Source organism: Linepithema humile, chromosome 2, assembly GCF_040581485.1.
Source record: "Linepithema humile isolate Giens D197 chromosome 2, Lhum_UNIL_v1.0, whole genome shotgun sequence".
NCBI lineage: Eukaryota > Metazoa > Arthropoda > Insecta > Hymenoptera > Formicidae > Linepithema > Linepithema humile.
This window is the reverse complement of record NC_090129.1, coordinates 15,286,734-15,304,400: the sequence shown is the minus strand read 5'-3', so window position 1 is coordinate 15,304,400 and position 17,667 is coordinate 15,286,734. Positions and strand designations below refer to the sequence as shown.

The 17,667-nt window shown below is 29.8% G+C and overlaps 2 protein-coding genes across 5 annotated transcripts; both read right to left on the bottom strand.

Moving 5' to 3' along the window:
* Nucleotides 1-7,857: 7,857 nt before the first annotated feature.
* LOC136997659 (uncharacterized) lies at nt 7,858-12,836 on the bottom strand. 4 transcript variants are annotated; one of them, XM_067348682.1, is made up of 7 exons: nt 12,588-12,836; nt 12,244-12,500; nt 11,433-12,164; nt 10,508-11,194; nt 9,581-10,255; nt 8,999-9,372; nt 7,858-8,939 (listed from the first exon to the last, which is right to left on the bottom strand). In XM_067348682.1, exons 3-7 carry the CDS (start codon nt 11,891-11,893, stop codon nt 8,842-8,844), a joined length of 2,295 nt encoding a protein of 764 aa, XP_067204783.1. In that variant the 5' UTR covers nt 11,894-12,164; nt 12,244-12,500; nt 12,588-12,836; the 3' UTR covers nt 7,858-8,841. The 4 variants fall into 4 exon arrangements, with proteins under 4 accessions (XP_067204783.1, XP_067204782.1, XP_067204781.1 ...); XM_067348681.1 differs by having other exon boundaries at nt 11,433-12,167; nt 12,288-12,500; XM_067348680.1 differs by having other exon boundaries at nt 12,288-12,500.
* Nucleotides 12,837-13,364: 528 nt separating this feature from the next.
* LOC136997660 (A disintegrin and metalloproteinase with thrombospondin motifs 19-like) lies at nt 13,365-16,578 on the bottom strand. Its single transcript, XM_067348684.1, has 5 exons — nt 16,439-16,578; nt 16,132-16,343; nt 15,279-16,006; nt 14,698-15,071; nt 13,365-14,639 (listed from the first exon to the last, which is right to left on the bottom strand). Exons 2-5 carry the CDS (start codon nt 16,255-16,257, stop codon nt 14,029-14,031), a joined length of 1,839 nt encoding a protein of 612 aa, XP_067204785.1. The 5' UTR covers nt 16,258-16,343; nt 16,439-16,578; the 3' UTR covers nt 13,365-14,028.
* Nucleotides 16,579-17,667: the final 1,089 nt, after the last annotated feature.

Sequence of the window (17,667 nt, the reverse complement as noted above, 5' to 3'; positions counted from 1 at the left end):
AATTAACAAATTTTGTTTTCATCTTCCAGCAATATTTTCTAGTCATTATATTTTCAATATTTTTTAAATTTTCATTTTAAATAAATGAAACTGTTATACTTTTTATATTTAGTAGAATTATTAGTTTGTAGCTGTAAAAAATATGATAGTTCTATATATGATAAGATTGGGAACAATGCAATAGTTAGTAACTTTAGAGTATGCGCAGAGAACGCAAAAGAAATAATTGAAAAGGGAGGTAACGTGATTGATGCAGCTATTTCGACTATGTTATGTGAAGGTGTTGGAAAACCTCAAGATATGGGACTCGGAGGAGGATTCTTTGGAATAATAAAATTTTTAAAAACAGATAAAACTTTTATAATAAATTCCAGAGAAGTCGCGCCTATAAAATTAAATACATCTTCTTTTGATTTTAAAACTTCTAATAAAATATTTGGTAAAGTAGTTGGAGTTCCTTCCGCCTTAAAGGGATATTACCATTTGCATAATAATTATGGAAAGCTAAGTGGGAAAATATAGTGAATCCAATAGCAAAACTTGCAGATAACGGATTTGAATGTGTAATAGAAGATATACTAGAGAAATATCAATACACATGTATATATATATATATATATTGAAGACAAATATAGAGATGTTTTTATAAATAATAAAACTGGAATGTGTGTGTGTGTGTGGTATACCAAAATAACGATATATGGATAAGAAAAGATTTATCAAAAACTCTAAAAGATATTTCAAAGTATGGAGGAGAACTATTTTACAGAAATAAAACATACACAACGATGCTATTAAATGAAGTTAATTCGCAAAACGGAATATTAACAAACAACGACTTTCTTAAAGTCAAACCATTAATTACAAAACCCTTGGTTCAGTATTATACTTTCAACGGAAAAAGATACAAGTTAGAAACAACAAATCTTCCAGGGGGAGGTATATCTGTTATTTTTGTTTTATCCTAGAATCATATATGGAAAAGAATAATAACTCCGATAAACAAAGATTGAACTATGTAATAATAGAAGCATTGAAGTATTCATTTTCAATTAGGACAAATTTCGGAGATCCGGGATTCAATAATATGAATGGATTAATCGGATTGATAAAAAATAAAAAATTTCAAGAAATAACGTTAAATAAAATATTATTGAATAATAAAACATCTAACGACGATAAACATTACTATCAGAGATTTTCATTATTACCAGACTCTGGAACAGCAAATATTGTAATTAAAACAAATGATGCTATTATTTCCCTAACGAGTACAATAAATTTAAGATTTGGATCGTGGATCATTTCAAAATCTGGTATAATATTTAACAACCAAATGAGCGATTTTTCACTTCCAAATAGGATAGACGCCGGTCATCTCCCTCCTGCTAAATATAATTTTCCAGAGCCAGGAAAATATCCTATCTCGTCTATTGCAACTAGTATTTTAAGTGAGTTAGACAAAAAGACTAATAAATATAATGCCAAATACGTATTAGGAGCAGCTGGAGGTCCTAAAATAATATCATCAATAGTTCAAGTGTTAAATAATATTATAAACAAAGATATGAATATAGTTGATGCTATCAAAGCTCCGAGATTTCATCATTAACTCGAGCCAAATTTATTATTCTCCGAAAGAGAATTTAATAAAAATAATCGTGAATTATACAGAAGATATAACTACCACGAATCAATACCATATATGAGGGGAAATTATAGTGCAGTTACAGGAATAAGTATTGATAATGGTAAAATTTCTGCAACATTTGATCACAGAAGACCAGGAGGAGCATGTGTGTTCTAAAATAATTAATATTGTACATTTTTCTAGTCGTTAATCTTTAAATATTTGTATAAACATTAATAATATTAATTTATTCCAATCTTAAAACTATTTATAATTATAATATAATAAATGAAATTATTAATTTTATTAGTTATAATTTTTTCTTGTAAATCAGAACTTACTGTATTCAAAGAATCAGAACATACTGATTTAAGTCATATATATAATTACTTCAACGAAATAGATAAAATCATAACTCTTAATAATAGCTTCGATAAAAACACATTCAGATCGTATGACGATATATACAACATAACAGGATATATACTACCAGGAGGAAAGTCAAACTTTTCTGATTACAAATCCAAGTATTGGGAATATACAAATTTAGTAATGGAAACAAATAAACCAAAAATATGTATATGCCTCGGAATGGAACATGTCGTAAAATATTTTACAAACGTTACTTTTTCAAGATGTTATATATACAGAACGATGTTAGATAACGAATATCACAATCATAAATGGTGTATAAGAAAGTCATTATTACATAAAAATTTATATAAATTTAATGATAAAAACATATATATAAAATATAAAAGATACAATAACATGACATTCTTAAACGAAATTAAAAGCTATAAACATAATATGTACGGATTCGCATACCATCCAGAAAAAAAATTCTATCGTTAAAATCAAAACATTTAAGTTCTAAAGATAAAAATACTAAAATTAAGATTAAAAATTTTATAAAAGGAATGTAACTTACTATTTTATTCCACTAGATCCAAATCCTTTTGATCCTCTTTTTGTATTATTGATATCTAATTCATTTTTTGTAATCTCTAATAATTCAACATTTTCTATCTTCTCACATATAATTTAAGCAATTTTATCTCCTTTATTTATTACAAACGGAGCATCTCCATAGTTATACATTATTACAAATATCTCTCCCCTATAATCACTGTCTACAACGCCTCCTCCTACATCTAACAATTTTAAAGCCAGTCCAGATCTGGAAGCAATTCTTCCATAACATCCGTTTGGTATTATAACTTTCAAATTAGTCGGTATAGGATCATTTTTATTTGGAATTGGATAGATAATATGATCTGAGGACGCTCTTAAGTCATATCCAGCAGAACACATCGATGCCTTAACTGGAGCATAGGCATTATCTGAAGTCTTGTAAAACAGAAGATGTCTACAATTTGCCTTATCCATTTTACATACAGCAATAAAATTTCAAATTATAATCAAATATTAAATATATAATAAACAAAATAAAAAATTATATTTAAGATGAACAAGATTCACATAATTCCTTAGGTTTGATATATTTTGTCTCTATTCTTAAGTAATATAATCCTGTCTTTAACTTACATTTCCATGCTTTGAATATCAACCTATTTATTTTGTTATATATATCTTCCTCATTACTATTTATATAAATATTCATAGATTGGCTTTGATCTATAAACGGAGCCCTGTCTATATAATAATCAATTAATACATCACTGTCCAATTCATATATTGTCTTATATATTCTTCTTATATTTTCAGGTATTGATAAAATATTTCTTATAGATCCGTTATTATTTAATATTTTATTCTTCATGTTATCATCCCACAATCCAATTTTTTTAATATCATCATACATTCTTCTATTAACAATTTTAAAATTCCCATTTAGCACTTTTTTATAGTATATATTACATATCCAAGGTTCAACACAATCGTAATTCCCTAATATCTGAGATGTTGTTGCTGTTGGCATTTGAGCAATTAACAAACTATTATATAGTCCAAATTTTCTAATCTTTAATCTAAGAGAATCGAAATCATTAATAAACTTATAATCGTTTAGATCATAGAAATCGAAATGAAGTAATCCTTTTGAAACAAGAGATGTACTATAATTTTTATATGTTTTATTATATTTTCTAGCCAAATTACAACTTTTATTTAATGCATAATAATATATAGATTCGAATATATTCTTGTTTAACAATTAGTTTAACAATTAATAGCCTCTTCGTCTTCGTATGAATATTTCATTTCATGAAATAAGTCAGCTAAACCTTGAACTCCTATACCTATAGGTCTATTTTCTAGATTTGATAATGATGCACTATCGGACGGATAATGATTTACATCTATAATTTTATTAAGATTTTCTCTCTCTCTACTATCAACTCAACAGTTTCTTTAAGTAAGTTAAAATCAAATTTATTATTTCTTAACATCTTTACCAAATTTATAGATGCTAAATTACAAACTGATATACTTTTGGATGATGAATATTGTATTATTTCAGCACAAAGATTACTACATCTAATTGTACCAAGATTATTTTGATTAGATTGTATGTTACACGTATCTTTAAATAAAATATAAGGACCTCCAGTTTCTATCTGAGTATCTATAATTTTATCCCACAAATCTCTAGGATCTATCTGATCTGTATACATACCTTTGTTTTCATAATATTCATACAGTTCCTCGAACTCTTTTCCGTGTGTATTGTGTAAGTTCTTACATACGCTAGGATCAAACAGCGACCACTTACCTCCTGATTTAACTCTTCTCATAAATATATCAGGAATCCATAATCCATAAAATAAATCTTTTGCTGAAAATTCCTCGTTTTGTAAAAATCTTTTAGCGCCTACAAATTTTAATATATCAGGATGCCATGGTTCTAAATATACAGCAGCAGATCCTGGTCTTTTACCAGATTGGTTTACATAATTGACCGTTGAATTAATATTTTTTAAAACTCCTACTATACCATTAGATATATCAACCTTTCTTATCTTAGAACCTTCGTTTCTTATACCGGTTATACCAAGTCCTACACCACCGGCTCCTTGAGATATCTTTGCAATGTCCTTCAAAGAATCATAAATACTATCTATACTATCATCCATCTGTAATAAATAACAACTAGATAACTGTTGGTTTTTAAGTCCAGAATTAAATAATGTAGGAGATCCGTGTATATAAAATCCATTCAATAGTGACTTATACGTCTTCTTTATACTTTCAATATCTGAGTCATACTTACTATTTATAGAAATAGATACTCTCATCCATATATAACAAGGATTTTCTATCTTATTGTTGTACTTCAACAAATAAGATGTCAATGTTTTAAGTCCTATATAATTAGAAACATATTTATCATGCAAAACTATTTCGTTAATATCGTCCTTATATCTATTATATGTATCAATAAAATCATTATTAAATATATCAACAAAAAAGTTAACATATTCATCAAATGTTTTAAAACCAGATTTATTAATATTAAACAAAACAACTCTAGATGCTAAAACTGCATAATCGTAATTATTAAGTACTTTTTCGTATAAATAACCAGATACATTATCAACTAATTCTTCTGTTGTTATATTATTAGTTATATTTAACTTATCTATAAAAGAAGTTAGGTTATCATTAGTTATATCTAAATCATTAGATATTTTTCTTAAAGAATTAAATAATTTTATCTTACAATATTCTTCAACAGACTTATTTCTCTTAATTAAGTTCATTTTTATACATAAATCTATAAAATTTCAAAAACTTTACTATTTTACATATACAGACTCCCTTATTATAGTGTAATAATCATCCAAATAGGAAATAACATCATTTATAGTCTTAAATTTTATGTAACTCCCGTCTTGTTTTGTAAATATATAATACTTTAAGCCTTTCTTGCTTCTTCTATATAACATTATTAATAAACTTGTATCATTTAAATTAAAACAATCAATTATGTCGCTATTAAATATGTAAACATTTCCAAACGATACATCCTTTATCTCGTTTTTAGAAACTTCAAACAAGTACTTATTTTTAAAATCAGTTACATACATAATACCTGAATATTTTTCACTCTTGAATTTAAGTAATTTTTTAATGACGATATTATCTTCTTTAAATATATCATCTTTAACTACATAATCTATATCGTCTAAATGTTTCAACTCTTTAATATTTGTAGAATTGTACAATAGTAATATAGTATTTTCCATATCTAGTAGATATGGAATATCACTAAGTTTTTCATCAAGTATTTGTACAATTCCATTATTCAATTTTAATATAATCTTAATTATATTCTTACCATTGTTTAAACTTAAAAGTAAGTTATTTTGTATCATTATATAATTACATATATCCAACTTAAACTTTATTTCATAAAATATTTCATCAAAACAATTATATATATATAATCTTTTAGGATATATAACACTTTCAAAAATTAAATTCTTAAATATATCTACATTCTCGTCTATAGATGTTATTTTCAAATAATTATCTGATAAAGTATTTGTAACTTGGTTTAAAAATATATGATTATAATTTATAAAACTTCCTGACAAATAATAATAAACGTTATCCATTTAAATGACTATTATATTATTTGTTTTAATTTTAATATGTTTTACTTTGGGATTGTTAGTATTTTATTTCAAATTTAGATCTCTAAACACAAACGACGAGTTTATTAAACAAATAGATAAAATCATAAATTCAGACAACATACATACATCGAGTGATATCGAGTTATAATTTTCCATTGTATATTGAGAATTCTTTTAAATATATGTTAATGATATTAAAATAAAACAACATAATCTTTAATATTAAATTATTAAATTTAATAATCAACTTTTTTGATAGTAAACTTGACATATTATTGTAATGTGCGAAAAACTAAAAATGCAAGAAATAGTTGAATTTTACAATATACCTTACTTAAGAAAATATATAGAAAAATACATTATATCTACAATAATAGACTGGAAATATATATCTAAATATATAAAACTACAAGAACAATTTATCAAAGGATTTCAAGATCAGTTAGATTGGGATCTTATATCTATATATGAAAATCTTACAGAAAATATGATTAGAAAATTTTATAATAAAGTAAATTGGACATATATAGTAAAACATCAGACATTATCAGAAAATTTTATCAGAGAATTCGAAAATATATTTAATCATAAAGTATATTGGACGTTTATATCTAAACGCCAAAAATTATCGGAAGATTTTATCAGAGAATTTAACGACAGAGTCGATTGGGAACTAACATCTAAATACCAAAATTTATCAGAAAATTTTATCAGAGAATTTAATGATACTGTAGATTGGAAATGTATATCAGAATACCAAGAGTTATCGGAGGATTTCATCAGAGAGTTCGAGAACAGAGTCGATTGGAACCTCGTATCTATGCATCAAAAACTATCGAAGAATTTCATTAGAGAATTTAACGACAGAGTCGATTGGGAACGTACATCTAGACATCAAAAACTATCGGAGAATTTTATTAGAGAATTTTGTGACAAAGTTGACTGGAAATCAATATCTAGATATCAAAAACTATCAGAAGATTTTGTTGTAAATTTTAAGAACAAGATTAATCTTGATTATATATCTGTATACCAAAAACTATCTGAGGATTTCATCAGAGAATTCGAGGACGAAGTTGATTGGGAATTAATATCAGAATACCAAAAACTATCTGAGGATTTCATCCGAGAGTTCGAGGACAGAGTGGATTGGGATTATACAGGGTGTCTGGCAATAATCGCCCCATCGGTCATATACAGGTAGAGGAGGTCAAATCGAGTAGAAAGTAATTAACGAAAAAAGATCGGCGAATCCGCGCGAGTAAAGCGCGCGCGGTGAGAAGGACATCCCACTGCTATGTGATCACTAGGCGCGCGATGAAGCGTTGGGAGGAGCGCTCTACAAATGACAATGGCAACATACGAGCGGCGCGTAACGCTAGATCCTTGTGTCCTAGTGATCGCGTAGCAGTGGGACGTCCTTCTCACCGCGCGCGCTTTACTCGCGCGGATTCGCCGATCTTTTTTCGTTAATTACTCAGTACTTATTATGAAAATTAAAAAATGGTAAAGGACTTTTCTACTCGATTTGACCTCCTCTACCTGTATATGACCGGTGGGGCGATTATTGCCAGACACCCTGTATATATTTTAATAGTTCGTTATAAAATTCATAAGGTTTGAACATTAAGTAATCGATGTTTTTATGAAAGAACAACCAACTTATAATTCGATAACGCTACTTCTAATGCGCTTGGTTGCATTAGCCGTAGCTGTAACGGCGCACTTGATGAGGAATAAAACACAGGTACTAATGACGAATATAGATACAGATGCTAAATTAATTCGGAACACTTATTTAAAATTATATTTTTTTTTCATAAATATGTCAATTTATAACTATTAATTTGTTTTCCTTCTGCAATCATAACAATGTAATTGATAGAATTTATTTTTTATGTTGATAATGTTACGTATTTTTTATAAATTTGATTTTTGTAACAAAAAATAGATTTCTTACGTAAAATAAAAAGTAACATCGCTTGTTCAACGGGCTCTAGAATTGATGCTTAACAAATTGTAAATGATTTCAAATTGATTTATGCGTATTTGCAATTTTATTTTTTCTTAAATCCTACTCTACACATATCAAGAAGCTCTCGACAATTATTCTTGGATTGAGTAGTTTTCCGGTAGACAGTAATGCTGGAGGCAGTAATAATTCTGGCCATCTTCGTAGTGACACCGTGTCCCATCTGGAAAGTATGGGTCGATATCTAAGTCGAGCATTTCCAGGCGTGCCACATATTCATATTGCTTTTTTGCAGCAGATACAATTCGTCGGCAATATACGATACAGGCTATCCACGGTTTCGTCTTATCATGAATGACCTTCCATCCCGGCCCATTTTCTGGATCATAGTTGAAATATTTTCCGCCTCCCTTTTTCACCTTTAAATTGTATTCGGTGCATTTTATGGTAGCATATTCGGTAATTCTTTTGCGTTTTTCAGTGCAAAGTCTTGAGTCATTGCAAAGAACCACGTCGTAATATGGCCCATTACAACTAGCCGTTTTGTAAGTACCATGTGTGCAAAAACGTCGTTTGATTACCACGCCTTTGGATTGCGTCAAGCAACTGCTTTTACAGGAGTCTTCTTTCCATTCACTCTAATTATTGTCTTCACAATACGGAAAAATGTATGGTGGTTCGATAACGGCCCCGCATTCTCCGCCGCGACATTCTTTCTCAAGTGCACAACGTGTTCCTAAAAAAAATTTAGTTCAAAACTTTAGATTGAACTCCTTAATTACAAAAAAGACATACCATCCAACGCAGGTCCGGCAAAGAAATACTCATTTTTGCGAGGCGTTTCGCATTGTAAGACTTGACATATATCATGCAACGTGACTACGTTTGCATCTTTGTCGCGTAAAAATAATTCACATTGCTCTTTGGCGGTCCATTCTCTTCCTGGCAAATCGTGATAACGCGAATGGCCCAGTGCATATGGATTTTCGGTCTCTTCTCGTCTTGTATGATCGAGAAGACACGGTTTTCTTTTCCTGAGATTTTTTGTAATGTTACGACTACACTCGGACCATGTTACTTGTCCCCGCAAATATTGAAAATCTGTCATTATGTATCTGCTTTTCGCACACGTCGAATTGATGAAGTCATTATCGTGTTTCATTCCTAATCTTTTGAACAATTAAATTATTACTTTCGAAAATATGCCTTATCTGCAATATTTTTAAATACTTTGTAATTACTAAGAAGTTTTACACCTTAAAAAACTATATCTCTTTAAAACTCTGAGTAGTTTTATCTTACAATTGAACAAATATGAAAATTCTTCTAATAAATATTATATACTTAATTTGTATAAAAAAGTATACATAAACTTACAGATGGCCGATTTCATGAGCAGCAACACGAGACGTCGCAAAACCCGAGACTGCGTTAGGACCGGTAGAACTGATTTCTACTAAAGCGCACGATAAAATCTCGGTACACGAGTAATTGACGAAAGAACTTCCTACAACACTATAATGCTTTCGTTCCTTTTCTGACTCATATAGATTTATTCCGGTCAGGTAAAGGCCAATGTCCCACTGAAGCGAATCAATCCCGTCTTTAGGATACAAAAAATTCAAGTAATCGCAGAATGAATTGATCATCTTTGTATGGTTACCGTCGAAAGTAGACAAATTTGATAGCTGTTTATCCATTATTACCAACTTTACCAATGAAATATCAACAAGAACACCAAAACTTGAATGATGCAACAAAGCTTGAATTTGGTTCACGTATGCTAGTATCATATCGCGTAACTTATCCTCATCATTGTCCAGAATAGGCATGTACATATGATATGCTGCTTCGTCGAAAAAAACGGCAAGTTCTATGATCAATTTCTTTTGCGTATTATCAATGTTTTCCTTTTTAAAGTTCATCCTTTTTGCTTGATCCCTAAGACATGTTTTTCTTTCCCATAGTGTTTCCATTTCATTACGATTATACTCGGGCCATGTTATATTCCTTTCCAAATTGCTAGAACTTTGCTCTGGTATTAATCCTAAACTGTAAAACAGATAAATTATTAATTTTAAGTATATGCCTTACTTTGCATTGTTTAATTAAAATATTCTTAAATATCTTTTAGTTTATTAATAGTTTATATAACAAACAATTAAAGAATGAAATTTTTTTAAAATGATTGTTTACTTGTTGATTTTATTGTACAATTCTACAATTAATTAAATTAAAATAAATTCCATTATATAATGTTATTTATTTTCAATTTATACGTAAAACTAGTTCTTAAAAACTTACAGCTCTCCGATCATCTTAATAGCAGTAAGAGGGTATTCGACTTCAGATTTGTCACGGAATTCTGCTATCGCGCATGAGAGAAGCGGCTTACATACGCTATCGAAGTAAGTATATCCCGTAATCTGAAAATTCTTCTCATCTCTGTCATACGTTTTAAATTTTACCATAACATTTTCATAAAGTTTTATTCCGGTTAAGTAAAGGGCAATATCCCAGTGATGCGGATTATTATCGTTCGAAAAATTTAGAGAATCCGCGTATGTGCAGAACGAAAAGAGCAATTCGCCAGTATTGCCGTCAGAAATTGGCAAATTTGACGGCTGTTCTCTCAGCATAATTAAACGTATTAACGTAATATTCATAAAAACATCCAAACTCGGACGATTAAAGGCAGCCTGGATGCGATTCACGTACGCTAATATAATATTGTGTAACTTATCCTCATCATTGTCCAAAATAGACATGGACTTATTATATGCTGCTTCGTCGATAAAAACGGCAAGTTCTATGGTTAAGTTCTGTCCCGCATTGTCATTATTGATGTTTTCCGGTTTGGAAATCATTGTTTTTGCTTGATCTCTAAGACACGTTTTTGTTTCCCAGAGTTTTTCAATTTTGTTACTATTCTTAGACCATGTTACGTACTTTTGCGAATCGCTAGAACTTTGCTCTTGTGTTAATCCTAAACTGTTGATCAGATAAATTATTAATTTTAAATATATGTTTCACTTTACATTATTTGATTGAAATATTCGTATTTATCTTATGATTTAGTAATAGTTAACATGGTAAACAATTAAAGAATAAATTTTTTTAATAATGACTGTTTACTTGTTGATTTTATTGTGCAATTGTACAATTAAATAAATTTTATTATAAAATGTAATTTATTCTCTATACGTAAAACTAATATACAAAAACTTACAGATTTCCGATCTTATAAATAGCTTCAAGAGATGATGTGATTTCAGATGAATCACGGAATTCTACTATTGCGCAAGATAAAAGCGGATTGCATGCGCCATCTTGGTAGGTTCTTCCCTTAATATCATAATTCTTTTCGGTTCTGTAATACGGTTGCAATACGTGAATATATTCATAAAGATTTATTCCGGTTAAGTAAAGGCCAATGTCCCAGTGACGCGGATCATTATCGTCCGAAGGATTAAGAAAATTCACGTATGTGCAAAAAGAATTGAGCAATTCTTTAGCGTCGCCATCAGAAATTGGCAAATTTAACTGCTGTTCTTTCAGATATTTTAAACTTATTAACGTAATATTGAAAAAGGCATCCAAACTCGGACGACTGAAAGCATTTTGGATACGATTTACATAGTCTAATATTATATTGTGTAACTTATCCTTATCATTGTTCAAAATTGACATGGACGTATTATATGCTGCTTCGTCATAGAAAACGGCAAGTTCCAGTTAAATTTTGTTGCGCATTGCGCACGTGACGTCGCTTTAGTTTAAACATGTCCCAGTGGTAAAGACTTGAATCAGCAAAATATTCCATTGATTTTTTAATAACATAAGGTTTGCCAAGTAAAAGATTAGATTGTCCTCTAAAATCGTAGATTAAACACATAGGCATGAAATCGTTCCGCAAAGGCTGTATCAATAACGTGTTGTTCTCCACAAAAACAAATTCTTCCTGCTTTTAAAAAGATATATTTATTCTTTATGTGTCATTGTATATAAAACGAAAAATAATAAAAGTCACAAGTAATTACATAAAAATTTAAAAACTGTTTGTTTTTCATGTGATATTACTGACCAATCCATGTTCATGACAAAAGTTAATAACCGCAGAGCTGATATGATCTTCATGATAATAAAAGCAATGACTTGATACGTTTAATTTAAACAATTTCTCTGTCACGCCTTTCGCATTATATTTCCATTCTTTGAACGCAGGCGATACAATTCGATCACTTCTACGCAGATTCAGTTGAATCAATCGTCCGAAAACTTTCAGTGTTATTGGTATCTGTAATTTGAATGACAATTAAAAAAGAAATTTGATAATTCTCGAATAACGAGCAACAAATAGAATTATACTGTAAAACGCACGTACCTTTATTGCGCCTGTGGGATTCGATGCCGGCAGTAATATTGTTTCAATATCATGCGTAATTTGCGCGTACGTTTTATTTAGTAAAATTATTATCATATATTTCAGTAAAAAAAACATTTTATTTTCTTAAGTTCTCGTTCCATTTCAAACTATTAAACTATTAATCGAATAATTTATATACTCGCACTAGCACTGTCGCGTTCGTTATGCCTGATATGATCACGAATGAAACCCGAACTGGCGTATGAGGAATATCTTTCGTGTAGTGTGACACCTATTGTATATTCGCTCTTTGCATGTATATGTATAAATATTTATGTTTTTAAATCCAAACGTTTAAATGTAGTATTTACGATGACGGTATAAAATGTAGGTTTATAAAATGTAATTTATCACTAATATGTATAATATGTAACATTGATCGGAAACGTAAAAGTTTAATTTTTAATAATTTGATTTCAAAATGTTGATAATTATTGTTGGTATATAAAATTGTCGTTTATGCGTATTCGTAATATCTTGTAAGTTACGTTAAAATTCAGGATCAATAGAAATCAAAGAAAAGAAACAATTAAATAAATATATACATATTGCAACAGACATTGTTAAGAATTAATATTTTTATACAATTATTCTGTCGAATAAAATTTGTTGGTAAAAAATATTAAAAGTTAAAAATATATATTGAGTAGTAATATTCAGTTAATAAATATATCGAAATCAATTATTTGTAACATCATTCTAACATAATGTAAATTTAACAATGTGACACGCTCATAAGTGCAATAAGGGATTCTTTATTGGCAATGAATAATTTGAGAAATATCCAATCATGTGATACGTTGTACAATACAATTATAAATATATATACAAGTATAACTATAGAGAAAGCAACACTTTGTTTAAGTAATATACATATATATTTAAGTAGTATATTCTAAATTTCACGAGATTTAAAGTTTACGTAGTCGATCTTCTTATGGAAGAAGAATCTACTAATTAATTCGATAGCAACATGTAATGCATTGGCTGTAGCTGTAACGGCGCGTCCGACGAAGAAGGAAAGCAGGTACCAATGACGAAAATCGATTCAGATGCTTAATTAATTCTGAGCATTGATTTATCATTATATTTTTTTCAAATCCCTGTCAACTAACAAATATTTATTTTTTTCTTTATGCAATTACTAACTATTAAGTTATTTGGATTTTGGATGGAATTTTTCATGTCGATAATTCGACGTATTTCTTCTCGTATAAATTTACTATATGCTAACAAAAAATGGATTTATTGCTTAAAATAGAAAGTAACGACAATAATTTAATGGATCCTAGATTTTATACTGAACAAATACTAAACATTTCTAAATTGAATTACTTTTGTTTTGCAATTTTATTTTTTCTTAGATCCTTGCCCACACATGTCGAGAAGCTTTCGGTAATTATTCTTCGATTGAATTGTTTTCCGGCAGACAATAATGCTGGCGGCAATAATAATTTTGCCCATCTTTCTCGTGACACCACGTTCTATCTGGAAAGTATGGTTCGATTTTTAAGTCGAGCATTTCCTGGCGTGGTGCATAGGAAAAAAACAGACTGTAATTAGCAGATATTTCTTCTTCACGTAGGCAGTGTATGGTACAGGCTCTCCACGGTTCCTCGACGACATGGGAGGCCTGCTTTCCTGGCTCATTTAACGGTTCGTACTTGAAATATTCTTTGCCCTGTCTTTTTATTTTTAGGCTAAGTTCAGTACATTTTAGAGCAGTATATTCGGCAATCGTAAAGCGTTCTTCAGTGCAAAAGCTGGAGTCATTACACAGAACCACGTTGTAATATGGCCCATCACAACTAGCCGTTTTGTAAATACCATGTTTGCAAAAACGTCGTTTGATTACCACGCCTTTGGATTTCGTCAAGCAATTGCTTTTACAAGAGTCTTCTTTCCATTCACTCCAATTATCGTCTTCACAATACGAAAAAATGTATGGTGGTGTGATAACGGCCATGCATTCTCCGCCGCGACATTCCTTTCCGAGTGCACAATTAGTTCCTGAAAAAAATTTAGTTCAAAATTTTAATTAAAGTTTCTAATTACAAAAAAGACATACCATCCAACGCAGGTCCCGCGAAGAAATTCCTATTTCTGTCAGGCGTTTCGCATTGTAAGACTTGACATACATCATGCAACGTGACTACGTTTGCATCTTTGTCGCGTAAAAATAATTCACATTGTGCTTTGGCAGTCCATTCCCTTCCAGGTAAATCGTGATAACGTGAACGGTCCAGTACATATGGATCATCGGTCTCTTCTCGTCTCGTGTGATTAAAAAGACACGGTTTTTCTTTCCACAGATTTTTCGTAATGTTACGACTACATGCGGACCATGTTACTTGTCCCCGTAGATATTGCCAATCTGACATTATGTATTTGCCATTCGGACACGTCGAATCGATAGAGCCATTATCGTGTTCCATTCCTAATCTTTTGAACAATTAAATTATTACGTTTGAAAATATGCCTTATCTGCAATATTTTTAATACTTTGTTGTTACTCAAAAGTTTTACACTTTAAAAAACTAAATCTCTTAAAAACTTTGAGCAGTTTTATCTTTCAATTGCACAAATATAAAAATTCTTCTAATAAATATCATATACCTAATTGTATAAAAAAAGTATACATACACTTACAGATGACCGATCTCATGAGCAGCAATACGAGACGTCGCAAAACCCGAGACTGCGTAAGGACCGGTAGAACCGATTTCTACTAAGGCGCACGATGAATTCTGTGTACACGAGGAATTAAAGAAAGAACTTCCTACAACACCATAATGCTTTTGTTCCTTTTCTGACTCATATAGATTTATTCCGGTCAGGTAAAGGCCAATGTCCCACTGAAGCGAATCAATCCCGTATTCAGAATACAAAAAATTCACGTAATCGCAAAATGAATTGATCATCTTTTTATGGTCACCGTCGAAAGCAGACAAATTTGACAGCTGTTTATCCATTATTACCAACTTTACCAATGAAATATCAACAGGAGCACCGAAACTTGAATGATGCAACAAGGCTTGAATTTGGTTCACGTATGCTAATATCATATTGCGTAACTTATCCTCATCATTGTCCAGAATAGGCATGTACATATGATATGCTGCTTCGTCGAAAAAAACGGCCAGTTCTATAGTTAAATTTTGTCGAGCATCGCGTACGTGACGTCGCTTCAGTTTAAACATGTCCCGGTGGTAAAGTTTTGAATCAGCAAAATATTGCAGTGATCTTTTGATAACATAAGGTTTGCCAAATGAAAGATTTGATTGTCCTCTAAAATCGTCGATTAAGCACATAGGCGTAAACTCGTTCCGCAAGGGCCGAATCTCTATTGTGTTGTTTTCCATAAAAACAAGTCCTTCCTAATTTTAAGAAGATATATTTTTTTTACATGTTATATTTGTATTTAAAACAAGAAGTAATGCAGTATACAAGTAAAAACATAAAAATTTTAAAACAGTTTGTTTTTTTTTGTAATATTACTGACCAATCCATGTTCATGACAAAAGTCGATGGCCGCAGAGCTGATATGATCTTCATGATAATAATAGCAATGACTTGATACGTTTAATTCCAACAATTTTTCTGTAACGTTTTTAACATTATATTCCATCCTTCGAACGCAGGCGGTACAACTCTATCACTTCCATGCAGATTCAGTTGAATCAATCGTCCAAAAACTTTTAGTGTTATAGATATCTGTAAAATAGATAACAATTAAGAAAAAAATTTTAAAATTCTTAAATAACGACGATCGAGTAATAAATGGAATAATAACTGCAAAACGTACGTACCTCCTTTACTCCTGTCGGACTTAATGTTGGCAGTAATATTGTTTCCATATCTCGCGTGAGATGTGCGTAAGTTTTATTTAATAAGATTATTATCACAAATTTCGATATAAAGAACATGTTATTTTATAAGTTTTTCAGTTTCAAGCAATTAATTAAATAATTTACACACACGCATTTGCACTGTCGAGTTCGTTATATCTGATATGATCGCGTATGAAACACGAACTGGCGTATGAGGAATATCCTTTGTGTCATGTGACATTTATAACACATTCTCTCTTTGCTACATGTATATGTATAAATATTTATGTTTTAAAATCCATATTTATGTTTTAAAAGTTTAGATGTAGTATTTACGATAACGGTACAAGATCTAGGTTTATAAAATGTAATTTATCACTAATATGTATAATATGTAACATTGATCGGAAACGTAAAAGTTTAATTTTCAATAATTTAATTTCAAAATGTGGATAATTATTGTTGGTATATAAAATTGCCGTTTATGCATATTCGTAATGTCTTGTAAGTTACGTTAAAATTTGGGATTAATGGAAATTAAACGAAGAAAAGAAACAATTAAATAAAATTATATATATTGCGATAGAGATTATTAAAAATGAATATTTTTATACATTTATTCTGTCTAATAAAATTTGTTGGTAAAAAATATTAAGAGTTAAAAAATATTTATTGAGTAGTAATATTGAGTTTCCAAATATATCGAAATCAATCACTTGTAACATCATTCTAACGTAATGCAAATCAGGCGATGTGACACACTCATAAGTGCAATAAAAGCAATAATTTTTATTTGCAATAAATGATTTGAGAAATATCCAATCATGTGATACGTAATTCAATACAATATCTATAAATATAGAGAAACCATTTTATTTTGTATAAGTAATATATATATATATATTTTAATAGTTTGTTATAAAATTCATGAGGTTTGAACATTAAGTAATCGATATTCTTATGACAGAGGAACTTACTTATTACTTCGATAGCACAATTTCTAATGCGCTTGGTTGCATTAACCGTAGCTGTAACGGCGCACTTGATGAGGAATAAAACACAGGTACTAATGACAAATATAGATACAGATGCTGAATTAATTCGGAACACTTATTTAAAATTATATTCTTTTTTATAAATATGTCAATTTATAACTATTAATTTGTTTTCCTTCTGCCATCATAATAATGTAATTGATAGAATTTATT